General features: G+C 40.8%; 1 protein-coding gene across 5 annotated transcripts in view; it reads right to left on the reverse strand.

Moving 5' to 3' along the window:
* Window positions 1-15,498, reverse strand: part of PPP4R2 (protein phosphatase 4 regulatory subunit 2) — a 55,550-nt gene extending 40,052 nt beyond the window's left edge. The window contains exons 1-2 of one of the 5 annotated variants that reach the window (XM_044933951.2): window positions 15,310-15,498; window positions 11,685-11,766 (exon numbers count right to left, since the gene is read on the reverse strand). In XM_044933951.2, coding sequence (XP_044789886.1) covers window positions 11,685-11,686 — 2 coding nt within the window. In that variant the 5' untranslated portion in view covers window positions 11,687-11,766; window positions 15,310-15,498. Of the gene's footprint in view, window positions 1-11,684; window positions 11,767-12,344; window positions 12,386-12,407; window positions 12,450-12,708; window positions 13,008-15,309 lie in introns of those variants that run through there. The other 4 variants (XM_044933950.2, XM_006070146.4, XM_044933952.2 and 1 more) reach the window with 4 other exon arrangements.
* Between the last annotated feature and the right edge of the window lie 2,005 nt (window positions 15,499-17,503).

The following is a 17,503-nucleotide window of genomic DNA, read 5'->3' on the forward strand; positions in this document are numbered from 1 at the left end:
AGTTTCAGCTTCAGCATCAGTCCTTCCAATATAGTCAGGACCGATTTCCTTTAGGTTGGACTGGTTGGATCTCCTTGCAGTTCAAGGGACTCTCAAGAGTCTTCTCTAACACCACACTTCAAAAGCCTAAATTCTTCAGCACTCAGCTTTCTTTACAGTCTAACTCTCACATCCATACATGACTACTGGAAAAACCACGGCCTTGACTAGACGGACCTTTGTTGGCAAAGTAATGTCTCTGCTTTTTAATATGCTGTCTAGGTTGGTCACAACTTTTCTTCCAAGGAACAAGTGTCTTTCAATTTCATGGCTGCAGTCACCATCTGCAGTGATTTTGGAGCCCCCAAAAATAAAGCCTCTCACTGTTTCCATTGTTTCCCCATCTATTTGCCATGAAGTGATGGGACCGGATGCCACAATCTTCCGTTTCCTGAATGTTGAGCTTTAAGCCAACTTTTCACTCTCCTCCTTCACTTTCATCAAGAGGCTCTTTAGTTCTTTGCTTTCTGCCACAAGTGTGGTGTCATCTGCGTATGTGAAGTTATTGGTATTTCTTCCAGCAATCTTGTATCCAGCTTGTGCTTCATCCAACTCAGCATTTCTCATGATGTACTCTGCATATAAGTTAAATAAGCAGGGTGACAATATACAGCCTTGACGTACTCCTTTCCCAATTTGGAACCAATCTGTTGTTCCATGTCCAGTTCTAACTGTTGCTTCTTCACCTGCATACAGATTTCTCAGGAGGCAGGTCAGGTGGTTTGGTATTCCCATCTTTTTAAGAATTTTCCACAGTTTGCTACACAGTCAAAGGCTTTGGTGTAATCGATAAAGCAGAAATAGATGTTTTTCTGGTATTCTCTTGCTTTTTCTATGATCCAACAGATGTTGGCAATTTGATCTCTGGTTCCTCTGCCTTTTCTAAATCCAGCTTGAACATTTGGAAGTTCACAGTTCACGTACTATGGAAACCTGGCTTGCAGAATTTTGAGCATGACTTTACTAGCATGTGAAATGAGTGCAATTATGCGGTAGTTTGAGCATTCTTTGGCATTGCCTTTCTTTGGGATTTGAATGAAAAAAAAAATGTTTTTGAAGGTCAGCTGGCATTATCTATCAAGACAATAATGCACATAAACTCCAACCCATAAACCCCATTCTTGCATCTGTGCCAACATAATTATGCTCACTTAAGCATCGTTTGAATTGTTTTAACTGTGAGCAACCCTTTAAGACCATCAAAAAGGACGCTAAATAGAGTCAAAGAATTGAATACACACGACCCCAAAAAAATCAGTGATGTGTTTTGATAAAAGATATATAAATACAGCAAGTTACAAAAACCAAACTGCAGAATTTGGTATCACGTTTTTTAAAAGAACCTTTACACATACATGCATTTAAAAAAAATCTATTAAGAATATACACAAAATAGGTTAACAGTATAGTTTGATTTTTCTTTATTCCTGTGAGCATTTTTAAAATAAAAAGCTTTTAAAACTAGACAGGCTTCTCCAAAGGAGTATTAATTTCCATAATCTTTGCACATGATTTTAATCTAACTTATTACAGATACAATAATTAAATTAATGATCCATTAAATTCAGAATGCAGTTATTCTAACCAAACTTGTTAACCAATATGGAGATATAAAATTGAAAAGCATATATGTGATATTCCCCAGATTTAAGATACTTGTAGAACTTTCAGTCTTTTTAGAAACACTGAAAGTTCTACAAGTATTTGTATTTACCACTTGTCCATATACTCACCTAACATTTTGGAATTTTTTAAAGTGGCCCAATCCAAACAAGAAAAAAGATTAATAAAGTGGCCAAATTCTAGTTGTGGCATTCACTTTTGCCAAATGCTAGAGCAACTAAGATGGCAAAACCAAATGCCAGAGATCACATTTATCAGAAAAGTGGATGACAAGGTAACAAGGTATACCCATGAACCCTCTAATATGAACAGTTAGGACAAAATTGTCTTATAACAGCCTATTAACAGGAAAACCGAGAGTTTACCAACAGTCTTCACAGGTGATAACAGAAAACCAGGCCATATTCTACCCACTTCAATATTACTCTTTGCAGAAATATTCTAATGTGCAAAGGCCCTAGAAAAGGTGGACCAGTCTCCAGTTAAAGAACCACTTGGAGAAAAAAAGACCAAAATCTCAAAAGTTACCTTGGAATCCTCATGGACAGTACCCTTAAAATAAGACCAGAATAAAACCGTCTCCAGAAATACTAAATTCACTTTAGTACAAACAATTCTGAGTGAAATATTTTGTTGTTAACAAAAAGCTATCTCACCCTCCTTCCCAACAATACATAATAGTGCAAAAATTACAGATACACTTGTAAAACCTCTTGAAAAAAGTGAAAGTGAAAATTGTTCAATCGTATCTAACACTTTGTGACCCCACGGACTATACAGTGGATGGAATTCTCCAGGCCAGAATACTGGAGTCTGTAGCCAGTCCCTTCTCCAGGGTATCTTCCCAACCCAGGGTCAAACCCAAATCTCCCAGGTGGATTCTTTACCAGCTGAGCCACCAGGGAAGCCCAAGAATACTGGAGTGGCTAGCCTATCCGTTTTCCAGCGGATCTTTCCAATCCAGGAATCAAACCAGGGTCTCCTGCACTGCAGGTGGATTCTTTACCAGCTGAGCTACCAAGGAAGCATAAAACCTCTTAAATCTAACTTCAAATCCTTGTACAGTATGTATTTTCTCATTTCACCACCTGTAAATAGTATCACCTACCTCCCAATATGACAAAGGTAAGATTTTTGGGTGATTGAGAATAACAAATTCAAGATGCATACATTAAAGAGGCATATACATTCCAGCTAAAAGTACATCAGTCTCACTATCTATATGCTTCAAATTTATACCTCTGCAAAATTACAATTACTGAAAAGTTTCAGCATTTGACATCACTGGAAAATGATCAAAATTACAAATGTTAGGGTACATGAAGTCACCTACCTTACTAACTCTTTCAATCAATATCCCCTAATAGTTTTTTTTGGAGAAGGAAATGGCAACCCACTCCAGTATTCTTGCCTGAGAAATCCCACAGACAGAGGAGCCTCTAGTCCCTAAGGTTCTAAGAGTTGGACGCAACTTATGACCAAACCTCCACCACCACCTTCCCCATACGTGCCACAACCCCATTCCCCAGGAAACTACCTGCAGTGTCAGTGCCTTAGGTGATGGGATCACAATACAGCACAAGGAAGGGGGGCTGGACAGGTATGCAGGGTCTGGCTTGGGTAAACAGCATAAAAGCCTCAGAAATTACAAAAATAACAGTGATAACAGATTCCTACCAAATGTGAAGCTTCAAATTCTAAGTAGTTTTGTAAGGATTCTCAGGTGTGAGAAGATTGCTGAACAAGTGCCAAGTGGTATAAAGTACAGGTTATGGGAGAATCTGAAGTCAGAATCTGCTGTGCTGTGCTTAGTCCCTCAGTTGTGTCTGACTCTTTGAGACCCCATGGACTGTAGACCACCAGGTTCCTCTGTCCATGGGGATTCTCCAGGCAAGACTACTGGGAGTGGGTTGCTATGCTCTCCTCCAGGGGATCTTCCCAACCCAGAGATCAAACCCAGTTCTCACGTGTTGCAGGCAAATTCTTTACCGTCTGAAATCAGAATGCCTTGAGTTTAAAACCCAATTCGGTCACTCACCAGCTGCACCATCAAAACTATTAAGTTCTGCGACCCTTGGTATCCTTATTTTAAAAAGGAGATACCTACTTCAGGGAGTAATAGTGAAGATTAAATTAGGGCAAGCACTTTAAACATCTGACAGTGTCTGGCACAAAATAAATGTTCATTAAAGGTACACCTTTAAGGAAGAAGAAAAAAAAAAAACAAAAACCCAAAACCTGAAATAGAAGTTCTTATGTGAAAATTCTAGTCCCAAGATTTCTGACTCACCACCTCAAAATCAATCAAAGACTCTAACTAGGTAGAAGTACTAACCAGCACCACATACAACAAAAAATAACATTAGCAGAATCAGACTTAAAAGAGTCAAAATACTAAAAAGGCCTCACCTCCTGCAGGTAGCTCAGGCAAATAAGGAGATAGTACAAGTACAGGTATGCACATCTGAGACAGTCTAAGTCAGACTTGGCTATAGGAAGAAGAAAAATATAATAGCTGAAGCCAAATTCTGACAAGCCAAACAGTCAGCTCAGTCACAAGTATAAAGAAGCTTGATGAGATTAGAGAACTGAGATCGTATTACCAGTCAGTATATTTTCATTCCTAGGATTTCATTTCAGTAAGCTACAAAAACTCGCAGGTATCAAAACTGGTATTAAGTAACTGTCATTTTTACTATTCATTTCTATTTTTTATATCACAGTATATAAACAATCTATGATTTGTTGAATGCCTGGTTTAGTCGCTAAGTCATGTCCAACTCTTGTGACCCCATGGGCAGAGGAGCCTGGCAGGCTGCAGTCCATGCGATTCTCCAGGCAAGAATACTGGAGTGGGTTGCCATTTCTCTCTCCAAAGGATTGTCCCAACCCAGGAATCAAACCTGGGTCTCCTGCATTGTAGGCAGATTCTTTACCAACTGAGCTACATGGGAAGCCCCAATTGTTCCTTATTTTGGTACTGGACGTGGTGGCTGTTGAATGCCTGATATTTCATAAAAACTCTGTGACCTAAGTGTTATTAATCATATTTTCAGCTGGGGAACAGAGCAAAAGAGGGCTTAGGTGACTAATTTACTCCATCACGGTCACTGAAACAGCTTATAATGAAACCAGAACAGCCTGCTAACCTCGAGTCAAGGAGATGTAAGCACAGAGACAACAGAGATACCTTGACATAAACAGCTCCAAGTTTGTCTTTTACTCTACAGTAGATTGTCTCAATAAAGCTATCCACCCCGCCACCTCGCCACAAAGTCAAACTGGTACCTTGTAAAAAAGCCCTACTTGAACTACCACATATGACATGTTATTTACTATATGACACATTATTACTATTATTTATATATATTTTTTATTATTTTTTTTTACTAATTGAGACTTAAATTAGCTCTTATACACTTTACAATCAATGGCGTATGTTCTCAATCATATTCAATCTATTTTGATAGGAACAGAGTTAGGAGGGTGGTTATAAGGACTGTCAAACCTAGACAGCCTGATATATAAAAAGGACTACTTTTTATATAAATAGCATATATAAAATGGGTGAAACCAAAGAAAACAAAAATGAGCAACTGAACACATCTGAAGTCCTAGCAAAAATGAAGACCTAACAGTTCTCACGTTCACCAAGTATTTTAAAATATAAAGCTTTCACAGGCATTAAGTACTAAATTAAATAACAGCTGACAGTCTCCTCTTCAACTGTCTACACTGTTTTGCTAAGTGACTTAAATTTTTCTGCCATTGATACTGAAAACTGATTTAGGAAGGCAGACACAAGCACGAACCCTCACTCACCCTTCCACCCCAATAAACTCCCATATCAAAAAGGTAAAAGACCAACAGTCCACAAAACAGAGGGAAATTATTGCAGGCTGTGAATCATAAATTCCTTACGTTCTTACTGGACCATAAATTCCTTATGTTCTTACTAAGATGATGTTTTGAAACCACGTGAAGTTGGTGACAGGCTTCCCAACAATCCATAAGCATTATGAATTCACGCTCACTGGCAGGCACAAAGAAGATCTCTGGATGCAGATAAAAGGCAACTTGTAAGTGCCACCAAGACAGACATCATGGGAACCCCTTTGTGGCTCTCATGAGCTAGTGAGAACACTGGCTGGTGTCTCTCATCCAAGTACAGAGAAGTGATCCTCATTTTTTTTTAATTGTCTCCAAACTACTGACCTATGCAACATACCCCCAGCAAACATCTTCACCACTGGCAGACATTTAACAGCAACCACTATGATTATGCCCCACCCTTAATCACTGTTACTGCAATACCACCCCGCTAACTACTGCCAAAACATCAACTCCTACAAGGCTTCTGAAATGGAAGGAAACTTGGAAATCACCCCTTCTAAGTTCCTCATTCAATGTCTGAAGGAAGTGTGGCTCACGGTACTTAACTTGTTGGAAACTAAAACAGTAGTGGAGAGGGCTGTCACTGTGCACTAGGGACCAAGTTAAACACTTACAAAGTATAAACCCAGTGAATCACCACAACATCCCTTGAGGTAGATTTACTTCATTACCTATATTTACTATAAGAAAATAAGGCATCGAGTAGTCAGTCGGCCTGCCCTGGTGACAGACTAAGTGGTAGAGCTGGGAATTCAAACCCAGGCCCGTCTGTCGCTGTCCTCACTCTCAAACCAGAGCTCTTTCCACAAGATTAAGTACCTCAGACTTGTTTCATGAACCAAATGCTCTCTTATTTAAGCTCAACACATAGACAACTGTAATTTTTATTCTTTCCCCAATTTTACTATCTATAGTTACATATTTTCATTTATTCACATCCTCACAATATCTGAGGCAACTACATGGTATAAACCCCATTTTTCAAGTGCGGAAACAGGTTCACAAATGATCAGTCCTAATTCACACAGACACGCTGCTAACCTAAATTCAGAATCAAGCCATGCTCCTTCCAAGAATGACATTACCACATGCTAACTCTCATGAAATTAGGGGACTAGCCAACTACTAGTAAAAATTTGGACTAAACATGGAAAATATGAACTCATTTGTACACCCAAATGATTGAAGAGTTGAAGTTAATTCCAGTCAGAAAACAAAGTTGGCACATCTAGCTTCTAGGGCCTCACGCAGTAGACACTGTGCAGTGTACAAGACACACTGGGTTTGCAGGTTCGATGTGATGAAACAAAGGAAAAAAACTATAATTTTCTTCATGTTCCCATCTTAATCACTGCAGTTACTAAAATATTTAAATGCAAAAGGGCATCCACACTTAACTTTATTTACTGAAAATCTACTGTGCTTCCTCTGTGTACCGCTGTGATAATGGCACATACATGACAGGAATTTAGATGGCACATGGGTAATCAATACTAATCAACACTTTATTAGTCATAGATTTTAAAAAGATGCAGAAAGATGTAACTAATTCAACAAACCACTGGTTTCAGACTTTATTTCTCATTAGATTAATAGGAAGAAATTAACATAATGATTATACTTCTGGGAAGGGGCAAAATGAGGGCTTAGACTCTATCTGTAGTATTTTTACATCTTAAAAAAAATCTGAAGAAAAAAGTAACCTAACCTAAAAATAAATAATTATACAGATGCTAGGATGTGGCAAAAATCCCAAAGATAGTGTGTGAAACTGACATTTTAGAAATAACATTCCAAGTAGCCAACACTATGCTAGACAAAATTCCCTCCTAAAGAAAGCCAGAGAAGGATTTAGCAGCTTCACGGACTTAAGGAGATTTTATTTATAATGACGCACATCTCAGTTGTTGATTACTACTACTTTAAAGTAACTTAACTGCGATTTTCTTAGTGATATGTCAAAATTAATAAACACAAAGAGCTTGAAACTGCAAGGAGGGAAAAAAGCAGACTCAATATAAGCAGTATCAACACAATTAACAACTACTATTTATTGAGTAAATAAATAATGTTAACACTTTACCAAGTAGTGTTTGGTTTTCTAAGTTTTCCATGTATGATGTACTCATACTATGTGGTACTATCATTATCCCCATCTTATAGATGAAGAAACTAACTTAACAGGGACTGACTTACAAAGTTCTCCTAAATAGCATAATTCTAAAAGGATGGCAGAGGTGCTAGAATTTTTCATCTCTCCAAAACCCCTTATGTCAGATGTTAAGTACACAGCAAAACCCAAAACCAATAAGCAAAAACATTTACAATAAATCTACCTGAACAAGGTTATCTCACAATCCCCCCAAAATAAGTTAATGAGGAAAAACTCACAGTCAGATGACCTGAACATTATAAGAATCTGTACAAGAGGAAACAGAAGTCATAGTGTATCTGAAAGGGCTACAAATAGGAGAAACACAAAATAGCCAACAGTTGTTCACAAGAAATCATGGCAGGTCAATCTGAGAACAGTTGAAACTGAGATACGTATTACTCCAGTAATAAATGAATAGAAAAACCTCCAACAAGAGCTGAAAGCAACAGTCTTGTTCCCATGAGCTCTTGAAAGTGACCCACCAGACCTCCCATCCAGAGGAGACCCCACACACAAGAGAAAGAGACAAGATAAAGGAAACAGAAGCTCCAAATAAAAGCAAAACAAAACCTAGAAATTTCAGAAAGCAAGCTCCATGCTCTAACACTTCACAAAAACAATGAGAGCTCTGGGAAGTTACAACAGCTACTCTGAACCATGACTCCTACTCAAAGTTCAGGAAAATTACTTTTATATAAAAATGCAAGACAGATATCAAGGTCAAATCAGATATGAAACTGTTAAGAGAAAAGGAGAATAAGGAGCAGAATAACATCCCTTAAGACAGTGAAGCAGAGCTAGAAAGACTTGATCAAAAACCTTAAACTATTTCAAAAGGAGCTAAAAACATGAGAAAAATGATGCAAGTCAGTCAGAGAAACTCAGAAAATGAAGCAATAGAATACAGCAAAGATCCAGAACAGAAAAAACTACTTCAGGAAACAATGACTAAACTAGAACGCATAGAAGAACAAATGATCACAACAAATAATGCAGTAAGAATCCTTCAAGAGAGGAAATTTTTAAAAATCAAAATGGAATTAAATTTAAAATTTCACTTTCAAATACACTGTTAAGAGAATAAAGATAACCCACACAGTCGAGTATTTGCAAACCACATTAGATAAAGAATTTGTATCCATATATAAAGAACTCTCAAAATTCAGTAAGAAATCAAAGAACTTCATTTTGAAATGGGCAAAGATGTGAGGCATCAACTTACTAAAGATACACAAACAGTAAATAAACACTTGAAAAGACGCTCAACATCATTAGTAATTAGACAAATACAAATTACAATTCCTATGCAATAGGTACCTATTAGAATACCTGACATGAGGAAGACTGATCATAGTAAGTGTTGGAAAGGATGTGGAGAAACTGATCTGAACTCCCATACTGCTAGAGAAAAGTAAACTAGTACAATCACTCTAGGAAACAGTTTGGCAGTTTCTAAAGTTAAACATACACATACCATATGACCCAACCATTCCACTCTTGGACGGGTTGCTATCCAAGAGAAAAGAATATACAAAGACACATACAAAAATGTTCATAGGTTTTTTTTTTTTTTAACCCGGAAATAATGCGAATGTCCATCAACAAGTGAATGAACCAAAATCTGTAGGATATCCATGTAAAGACTACTACTCAAAAATAAAAAGGAATCAATTATTGATTTCTGGACATGGAGTCATCTTAAGTTACCCTGAGTAAAAAAAGGCAGACATAAAGCAATTATCCTCCAATTAAAAAAAAAAAAAAAAAACTGTTAAAAGGCAAAGAACACACTGTATGATTGTATTTACATACAATTTCAGAACATGCTAACTAATCTACCTGAGGGGATGAGAACACACACATGGAAGACAGGTAACAAAGGGCAAGAGGGAGTAATGTTTATATAGTCTCCACCTGGAGCGCAGTGATAGTTTCATGAGTGCAGATGTCAAAATTTACCAAAATATATAGTTCAATAAATGAAGTTCTTTTCAATAAATGAAGGGTTTAAAAAAAAAAAAAAGCATTACTGAATAAACTTATTTTCTAAAATAAGAAATGAGGGGAAGAAATTCAGGAATTCTTAAGAAACCCACCTATACTAAAACATCAGCAAGATCTGAACTGCTATCCTTTAGATTTTCAATCTCCTATTTACAATCTTAGAAGTTAGACAAAGCTCAGTTTAACCATAAATGATGACGGAAACTGCAAATTTCCATATCAAAAGTTAAGGCATGCTCAAATTGATTAAAAAAACCAAAGGCTAAATAAAACTAAATGTAAAAACTGTCTGAATCATAAATTTAAAAATATCTTCCAAAATCCATAAAGAATCTAACACCACCGGTCATTTTAATACAAAAATAGTAAGACCTGTAGTAAGACCTAGAGATTGGGAGGGAGGGAGCAGGAGTGTAGACAAGGATGGGACAATTGATGATCTTCTAAAGTCCTCTATTAGATAAATAATTGTCCAGAAAAAGCAGGTTAAATTTCCCAAGCCACTTGGTGATCCAGTCAAACATGATATTAAAAAGCTTCCTTGAAGCAACTTTCAACTATTTATACATTTACGGCCAATGCACTGTATCAAGAAGGGAAGGCAATCTCCACAGACCCAGAAAGAGGTTTTAAGTATTTAACTCCAAACAATCTTGTTTATTAAAACTCTGAAGTAAAACGCTTCTCCTCCTGCTATTATAGAGGTATAAGTTAGGACCAACTAACAATTAATACAAATTAGTTATTCAGCATCAATTTTTTAAAAATCAAGATGTTCTAAGAGACTATAACTCAGAAGCAAAAATTACTTTTTTTAAATTCTGAAGAGTTCCACTTTTTTAAGGCAGTAAGTATAAACTTAAGATTGAACGCATCAGTCAAATTCCTAAGGTGACTGGTAATTTTAATAAGCACCAAGGAGTTTCAGTTGGTTGGCATGACCATTAAAGAGGTTTCCCCCACCCCTTTTAAAAGCAGGCTAGTTATCAGGAGACTATGCTGCAACCATAAGCAAATCTTGTAAGAAATGAACATTTGCTAATAAAGCCAAACAAAGCATACATTACATAATTGCTGAAGCTTACACTCTTTTTATTAGGCCTCAAAAAGAATTTTTAAAAACCCCACTTTTTAACACTACACCTTCCAAAACCTCTCCCCTTCCTGCTCCCTACCCCTACACAAAGACAAGGCTACAAAATCAGTCACCAAATCTGCACTGCTCTCTACAAATAAACAGCCCAAGAATGAAAACAACTCCTGCAAAACACACTAGACACAATGAAACAATATGTTCCTTTGAAAACAATCTTAACGTCACAGTGTAAGTCTTCGATTCATAAATGTTCCTTTGAAAACAGTCTTAACTTCACAGTGTAAGTTTCAGATTCACAACATTTGGAATCAAGCCTAATAAAATGCTGAGCATATGCTAACAAGTTAGCTATCCTAGAAAGTTTACAGGACAGTCAAGACTGTAGCATCTGGAATTTGTCAGATAATCACCCTGAGTGCCCAAGAGAATAAACAGTAGTGATACTTCCAGCACCCACATATATAAATGACAACAAAAGGCTGGATACCGGACAATATGAGAAAATATCACCAAAAAAAAAGAAGAAGAATCTGAAATAGAATCAAAGCCACAGAATTCTGGAAATAAGCCCGCTTGTTATGGCCAAAGAGTCACAATGGAACATGCATTCTTCCTTTTTCTGGCTGTTCTAGACTAATACATTCTAAATGTGCAAAAGCATAAAGAAAAATTTTAATACAATTTAAAAATTCATTACAGAGCATGGTGTGAAGTGAATGAAGCATATACACTGAATAAATGCTTTAAATATGGGGCCTGTACAATTTAGACAGATGGATTAGTCAATGCTTCTGAAATACACCTCTGTCCCTTTCCTAAGCGATTCTTAAGGACACACAGGTTTATGAATACGATTACATGTTTTCAACTCACATTGTTTCTCCAGTCTTGGCTACATGACAAAGAAACTGATCCAGGACCGGACAAACTTCCTTTTTCCCCCTCTTCTCAAAATCTAGATAAGGGAAGAAACAAAAGTTATTAGTATTTTTCAAAGTCCACCAACCATTTCCAATGCCCTTTAAAAACAAACTTTCCTCTCCAGTCATTCCTCATATAAAGAAATTAATTTAATTTAAAAAGCCTCTCAAATAAATTCCACCTGACTCTCCAACTTCACATGTCACTCTTTACAGATAACGAGACCCTTCCTAAAGGGGGCACTTCTCCACCAACCATCCTTAATGTAGTCCGGGGGATTCATCTCAAAGACCTGTTAAAATACAAACCCCAAATCCCAACTCCCCCCAAACTGTTTACGTGAGGTTCATAAATCTGCGTTATATGAAACACCAGCTCCCTCTTGCAGTCATCAACCAATGATCCTTGGTATCAAAGTCTAATTCTCAAAACGCTGCAATCACGTATTCTAAGTTCTCAAGCCTGTTGCTCGGATGGCGAGCAATTCGGAGCTGGAAAGGCGACCACTTCAGAATTGGGGCGCCTGGAAGATGACTCCAGAAGCTTTGAAAAAAGGGCCTCCAGAGACACTTCAAAGTTGCTCTGCCGCCCCCTCTACCCCCGCCCTAAAACCTTTCACTTTTTCTCTCCCCTCGATGTCCGGTGTGCAGGGGGATGACAGAGAATGAAGCCTGCCTGCGACGGGTCTGCGGGCCCACGAAACGTTCACGGGGAGTGGGAGAGGGACCGGGCCCCCTCGAGAGCTTCCCGACTCCCCTCCCCCAGCCCAGACGCCGGCGGCCGACACAAAGCCCAGAGCGGGGCGGGAGGGAGCTGCCCACGGGGCTCCCCGCCCCCGGGAAAGCGGGAGGGGGGATGGGAGCCGGGGAAGCGCGCCCTCCCCCCAGCCTGGCCCCGCGGAGTCACTCGCCCAGAAGGGAACGGAGAGGCGGCCACGGAGGGTGAGGAGGAAGGGAGAGGGGGCAGCTACCCCCACCTTTCAGCGCCTCCTGCAGCCTCTCGACGTCCATGGCTTCCCGGAGTCCCTCGCAGCCTCCGCCTCCTTCCGCGGGTCTCCCGGGGACCGGAAGGCCTCCCCCCACCCCCCCGACGCCCTCCCCCTCCCTCGCACACACTCCGGCACGCAGGCGATTCGGGGGGGGCACCGAAGGGAGCTGGGGGAAGCGAACGAGAGAGCGAGACCGAGAGAGCGAGCACCTCCCCGAGCCGCTACCACCAGCCCTCCAACATGGCGCCCGGCACGTCACCGCGCGCACGCTCCTCGCCGCCGTCCTCGCGCCCGCGGCGCGTCCGGACCCGGAGCCCGAGAGCGCGTGCGCGGCGGAGGCGTGCGGCCGCGGCCAGCCCCCAGACCCGGTAGGGCCGCCCCGCCTATCCCTGGCCGGAGCTGCCTGCACCCAGCTGGAGGCGGAGTGGTCTAGGCGGCGGGGTGGCGCAAACAGTTTAACTGTGGATCCCTGCTGTTGGCTAGCTGTGTGACCTTGAGCAATTTAATCAGTCCCGCTGAGCCTCCCTTTCCCCGTCTGTACAATGATGGGAGTAGTATGAACCACTCTTTACGGTTGCTGTGAAAACTAATTGAGACTGTATACACACAGAACACGCATTAAAAAAAAAAAAAAGTATCACTAGTAATCGTGACAAAATTAACTCCCTGCCTGAACCCAAAGCACCTCAATGGCCCAGCTTAGAAAAGGAGTAAATGCAGCGAAAGCATGAGAAGTTTAAGCAGTGGAACCAACTGAATTTAAAGTCCAACGCAACTATTTATTACTACTACTTGTGTGACCTAGTTGCTTAAACTCACATAGCTTCTGTTTTCTCATCCACAAAATGGAAGTTTGTGAAACTGCGACGATAAACCATTGAGCACATGTGGTGCCTAGAACATAAGCACTCAAGTTCATGTGGCTGCTGTTTTTATTATCATTATGGTTTTGATTACATTACATAAGCGCCCAGGAAGTTAGGGCGGAGACCTCAGAAGTCCTCTCCCAGCCCTGACATCTCACAAATGGGATAGCTGAGGCGTAGAGACATAGACTAGCAAAACAGGAGAACCTAGAACTTCTGGCAACCAGCTAGTGTGTGAACACCTTTATTACTCTCCCCTGTGAGCTTTTCAAGAAAAGTTACTGAATTGTTCCACCATCGCTTCTCAAAGCCTAACACAAAGGAAGGAAGGGAGAGAGGGAGACAGGGAGGACAGAAAGCTAGTTCTTGACTGGTGTTAGAAAGTGCAAATTTAGATGCAGCCATCACAAGTGTTGACCCTCTTAAAAGATAGTGGCTTTGACCCTGACCGTAGGTGGCAGACGTAGGGAAAACCCCCACTACAAAAAAAATAATTTCTTCAATTTTGCCATCAGAGAACTAGTCCCTAGTATCTTTAGACCCTTTCACTGTTCTAAGCATCCTGTTCAGTTACAAAGAGCCTTGTAGATGTATTAGAATGGTGTCTTCACAGTGGGCCAGTGCTTTAAATGCGCCCATGCTTGTGTTTGGTTGCTTCAGTCTTGTCTGACTCTGCAACACTCTGGACTAAAGCCGACCAGGCTCCTCTGTTCATGGGATTTTCCCAGCAATAATATTGGAGTCGGTTGCCACGCCCTCCTCCAGGGGACCTTCCCCACCCAGGGATTGAACTCACATCTCCTGCATTACAGGCGGATTGATTATGGCTGAGCCACCAGGGAAGCGGGTTAAATACACTGGATTTAGTTTATTGTCCCCTGGAGAAGGAAATGGCAACCCACTCCAGTCTTCTTGCCTGAAGAATTCCAAGGACAGAGTAGCCCTTCCAGTCTGAAGGGGCCTGTCCTCTACACAGCAAAGCTTAACCTCCCCCTCTGCCACCCTGGACTGTCTTTAAGCAGGGGTCTTCTGGTAAGATCTGTGTGGAACAATACAGTTACCACTAGCCATGTGTAGGTATTTAAATTTAAATTAAATAAAATTTAAATTCAACTCTTGAGTTGCTCAATATAATTCCTCAGTCACGCTAGCCACATTTCCTGTGTTCAGAAGCCCCACGAGGCCAGTGACCTTTGCATTGTACAGCAGAGAAAGAAAATTCCATGATTGCCTAAAGTTCTGGAACTTTCTGTTAAAGAACTTACCTTGCTAATTTCTTACACCTTGCTCTGTCCCTTTTCATCAGCTGTTCCCCTCACTTGGAGATGCCTCCAAAGCAACTTCTAAAAACTGGATAAGGTCCATGAAAGGAGATAAAGTACACACAGCAGCCACAGCCTAAGGGAATCAGGAAAAGCTTTCCCAAAGGATGTAGTTGTGTTTAAGCTGAGAGCTGAATTTTGAAAGGAAAGTAGCCCAAGTGAAGTGGAGAGGAGAAGCTTTCAAAGAGAAAAACTGTAGATGTGCACGGGCCTTGAAATGAGATTGAGGAGTGAGGTGGTTTCAGTCTGGCTAAAGCTGAGAGTGCAATGGAGGGAGAAGCAAGGGATAAGGCTGAGGAAATATTTTATTTAGTTCCTTTCTTCCTTCTTCCTGGGAACTTTTCTCTAGCCAGCGGTCATCTCACTGTCTGCGATTGCTAGAGCCTCCTATTGGTACTCACCCACTTAGAGCAAAACAAAACGTGATGTCCAACCTCTCCGATTGCCCCCAAGATCCTTGCCTCCTGGAGTTCATGCCCTGGTGTAGTCCCCTTCCAGGTGAATCAGAGCACGTCTGTGAACAATAAGTGTGGTGGAAGGGATGGTATTTGACTTCTGAGGCTAGGTCATAAACTGTTCTCTCTAGAAGAAGCCAGCTGCCATGTCACCAGAACATCAGAGCAGCCTGTTTAAATGCCCGAATGGAGAAGACTGATGGCTTTAACTTGAGTCTTTCCACCCCAGGTAATCTGCATAATCTGCAGCCCCAGCTGGGATCTGGACCACAGCCTTGTGAAGGATCCCAAGCCAGAACCACCCAGCTAACCTGTGCCTCAAGTCCTGATCCACAGAAACTATGAAAGATGAAAAATGTTTATAATTGTTCTCAGCTTCTAAATTCTGAGATAATTTAATTACATAGCACTAGATAACTAATGCAACAAAGGAGAATATTAATAGTAACTAATAATAATAGTAATTAATATTAATAGGCTAACATGGAGAAGGCAATGGCAACCCACTCCAGTACTCTTGCCTGGAAAATCCCATGGACAGAGGAGCCTGGTAGGCTGCAGTCCTTGGGGTCTCGAAGAGTAGGACACGACTGAGCGACTTCACTTTCACTTTTCACTTTCATGCACTGGAGAAGGAAATGGCAACCCACTCCAGTGTTCTTGCCTGGAGAATCCCAGGGACCGGGGAGCCTGGTGGGCTGCCATCTATGGGGTCACAGAGTCAGACACGACTGAAGTGACTTAGCAGTAGCAGCAGCAACAGCAGCAGGCTAACATTAAGTATTCTCTATGTGTCTAACATTCTTCTAAGCACTTGAGAAAAATATTTAATTTAATCCTTGCAAAAATCCTATAAATGAGATTATGACCCCCCACTAAAGAAACTGAGGTATAAAAAAGTAAACTAACTTGTCCAAGGTCACACAACTACACAGGCAAGTGACTGACCCATGATTCAAACCTGGACTGATTTCAGAGCCTGAGACTCTCTGTTGTACTCAAGAAGGTTGCAAACGACCAGGGGAAATAAGACAAAAGTATAGACTCTGATGCAAAGTAGAAGGCAAAAACGCAATTCAAATGGTCAGAGGCCAGTGACATCTCTTCCAGGCAAGGATAGAAGTTACTTTTTGGAAGAGACTAACTTAACGATGGGAAAATATTTGTACCACAAGAGAAGAGACTTTCAGGCAAAGGGGATGGTATTAACCAGGCAAACAGTCCGTGAGGGCTTCCTCTGTGTTGCAGAGAAAACGTGTGGAATTTCTTCCTTGCACAGAGACTGGGTATAATAGAGATGTCCCTTCAATAAGTGTGAATATGCAAGAAGATTAGCCTGTTCCTCTGGGTGTACACAAGAGGGAAAAAGCCTGACAACACAGAGGAGGAGGTGGAAGATGGAGACAAAAGAACGGGAAAGAGAAAACAGCTGGGACTGTGTCAGAAAAACATGTGCAAGGATCTTTTTGTAACCCCAGAGAGAATGACTTGAGTTTGGGCCATCCCTCTGAGATGATCCTGTGGAAAACGAGAAGAGGGGATTGAGGAAAAGTATAGAAAATTCCACACACCATCTACAAAGCCTGAAGGGCACACAACAGGCTGGATTAAAATGCCAAAAGAGAGACTTGGAGGCTCTTTGATGTTCATGGTCTTTTATTCATGCTTTTTAGTCCTTATTTGTAGATCACAGTGGGTTCCAGAATGAAGCTGAGGTAGGGGAAGGTGGACAGTAAGGGTGAATCCAGTTTTCCAAACAAATAAGAGAAAGCGTCACATATCATCAAGGTTAACTTTTTCCCAGAGACTTTCAAAACCTAAATTCAAAAAACGTTTTATTTTATAATGAAATATCAGATCAGATCAGATCAGTCGCTCAGTCGTGTCCGACTCTTTGCGACCCCATGAATCGCAGCACGCCAGGCCTCCCTGTCCATCACCAACTCCCGGAATTCACTAAGACTCACGTCCATCGAGTCAGTGATGCCATCCAGCCGTCTCATCCTCTGTCGTCCCCAGTGTGATTGTTTCGGGTGCACAGCAGAGTGACTCGGCCATACATATACATGTATCCATTCTCCCCCAAACTCCCCTCCCATACAGAGTTCCGTGTTCTGTACAGTAGGTCCTTGTTGGTTAT

This window comes from Bubalus bubalis, chromosome 21 (genome assembly GCF_019923935.1).
Source record: "Bubalus bubalis isolate 160015118507 breed Murrah chromosome 21, NDDB_SH_1, whole genome shotgun sequence".
NCBI lineage: Eukaryota > Metazoa > Chordata > Mammalia > Artiodactyla > Bovidae > Bubalus > Bubalus bubalis.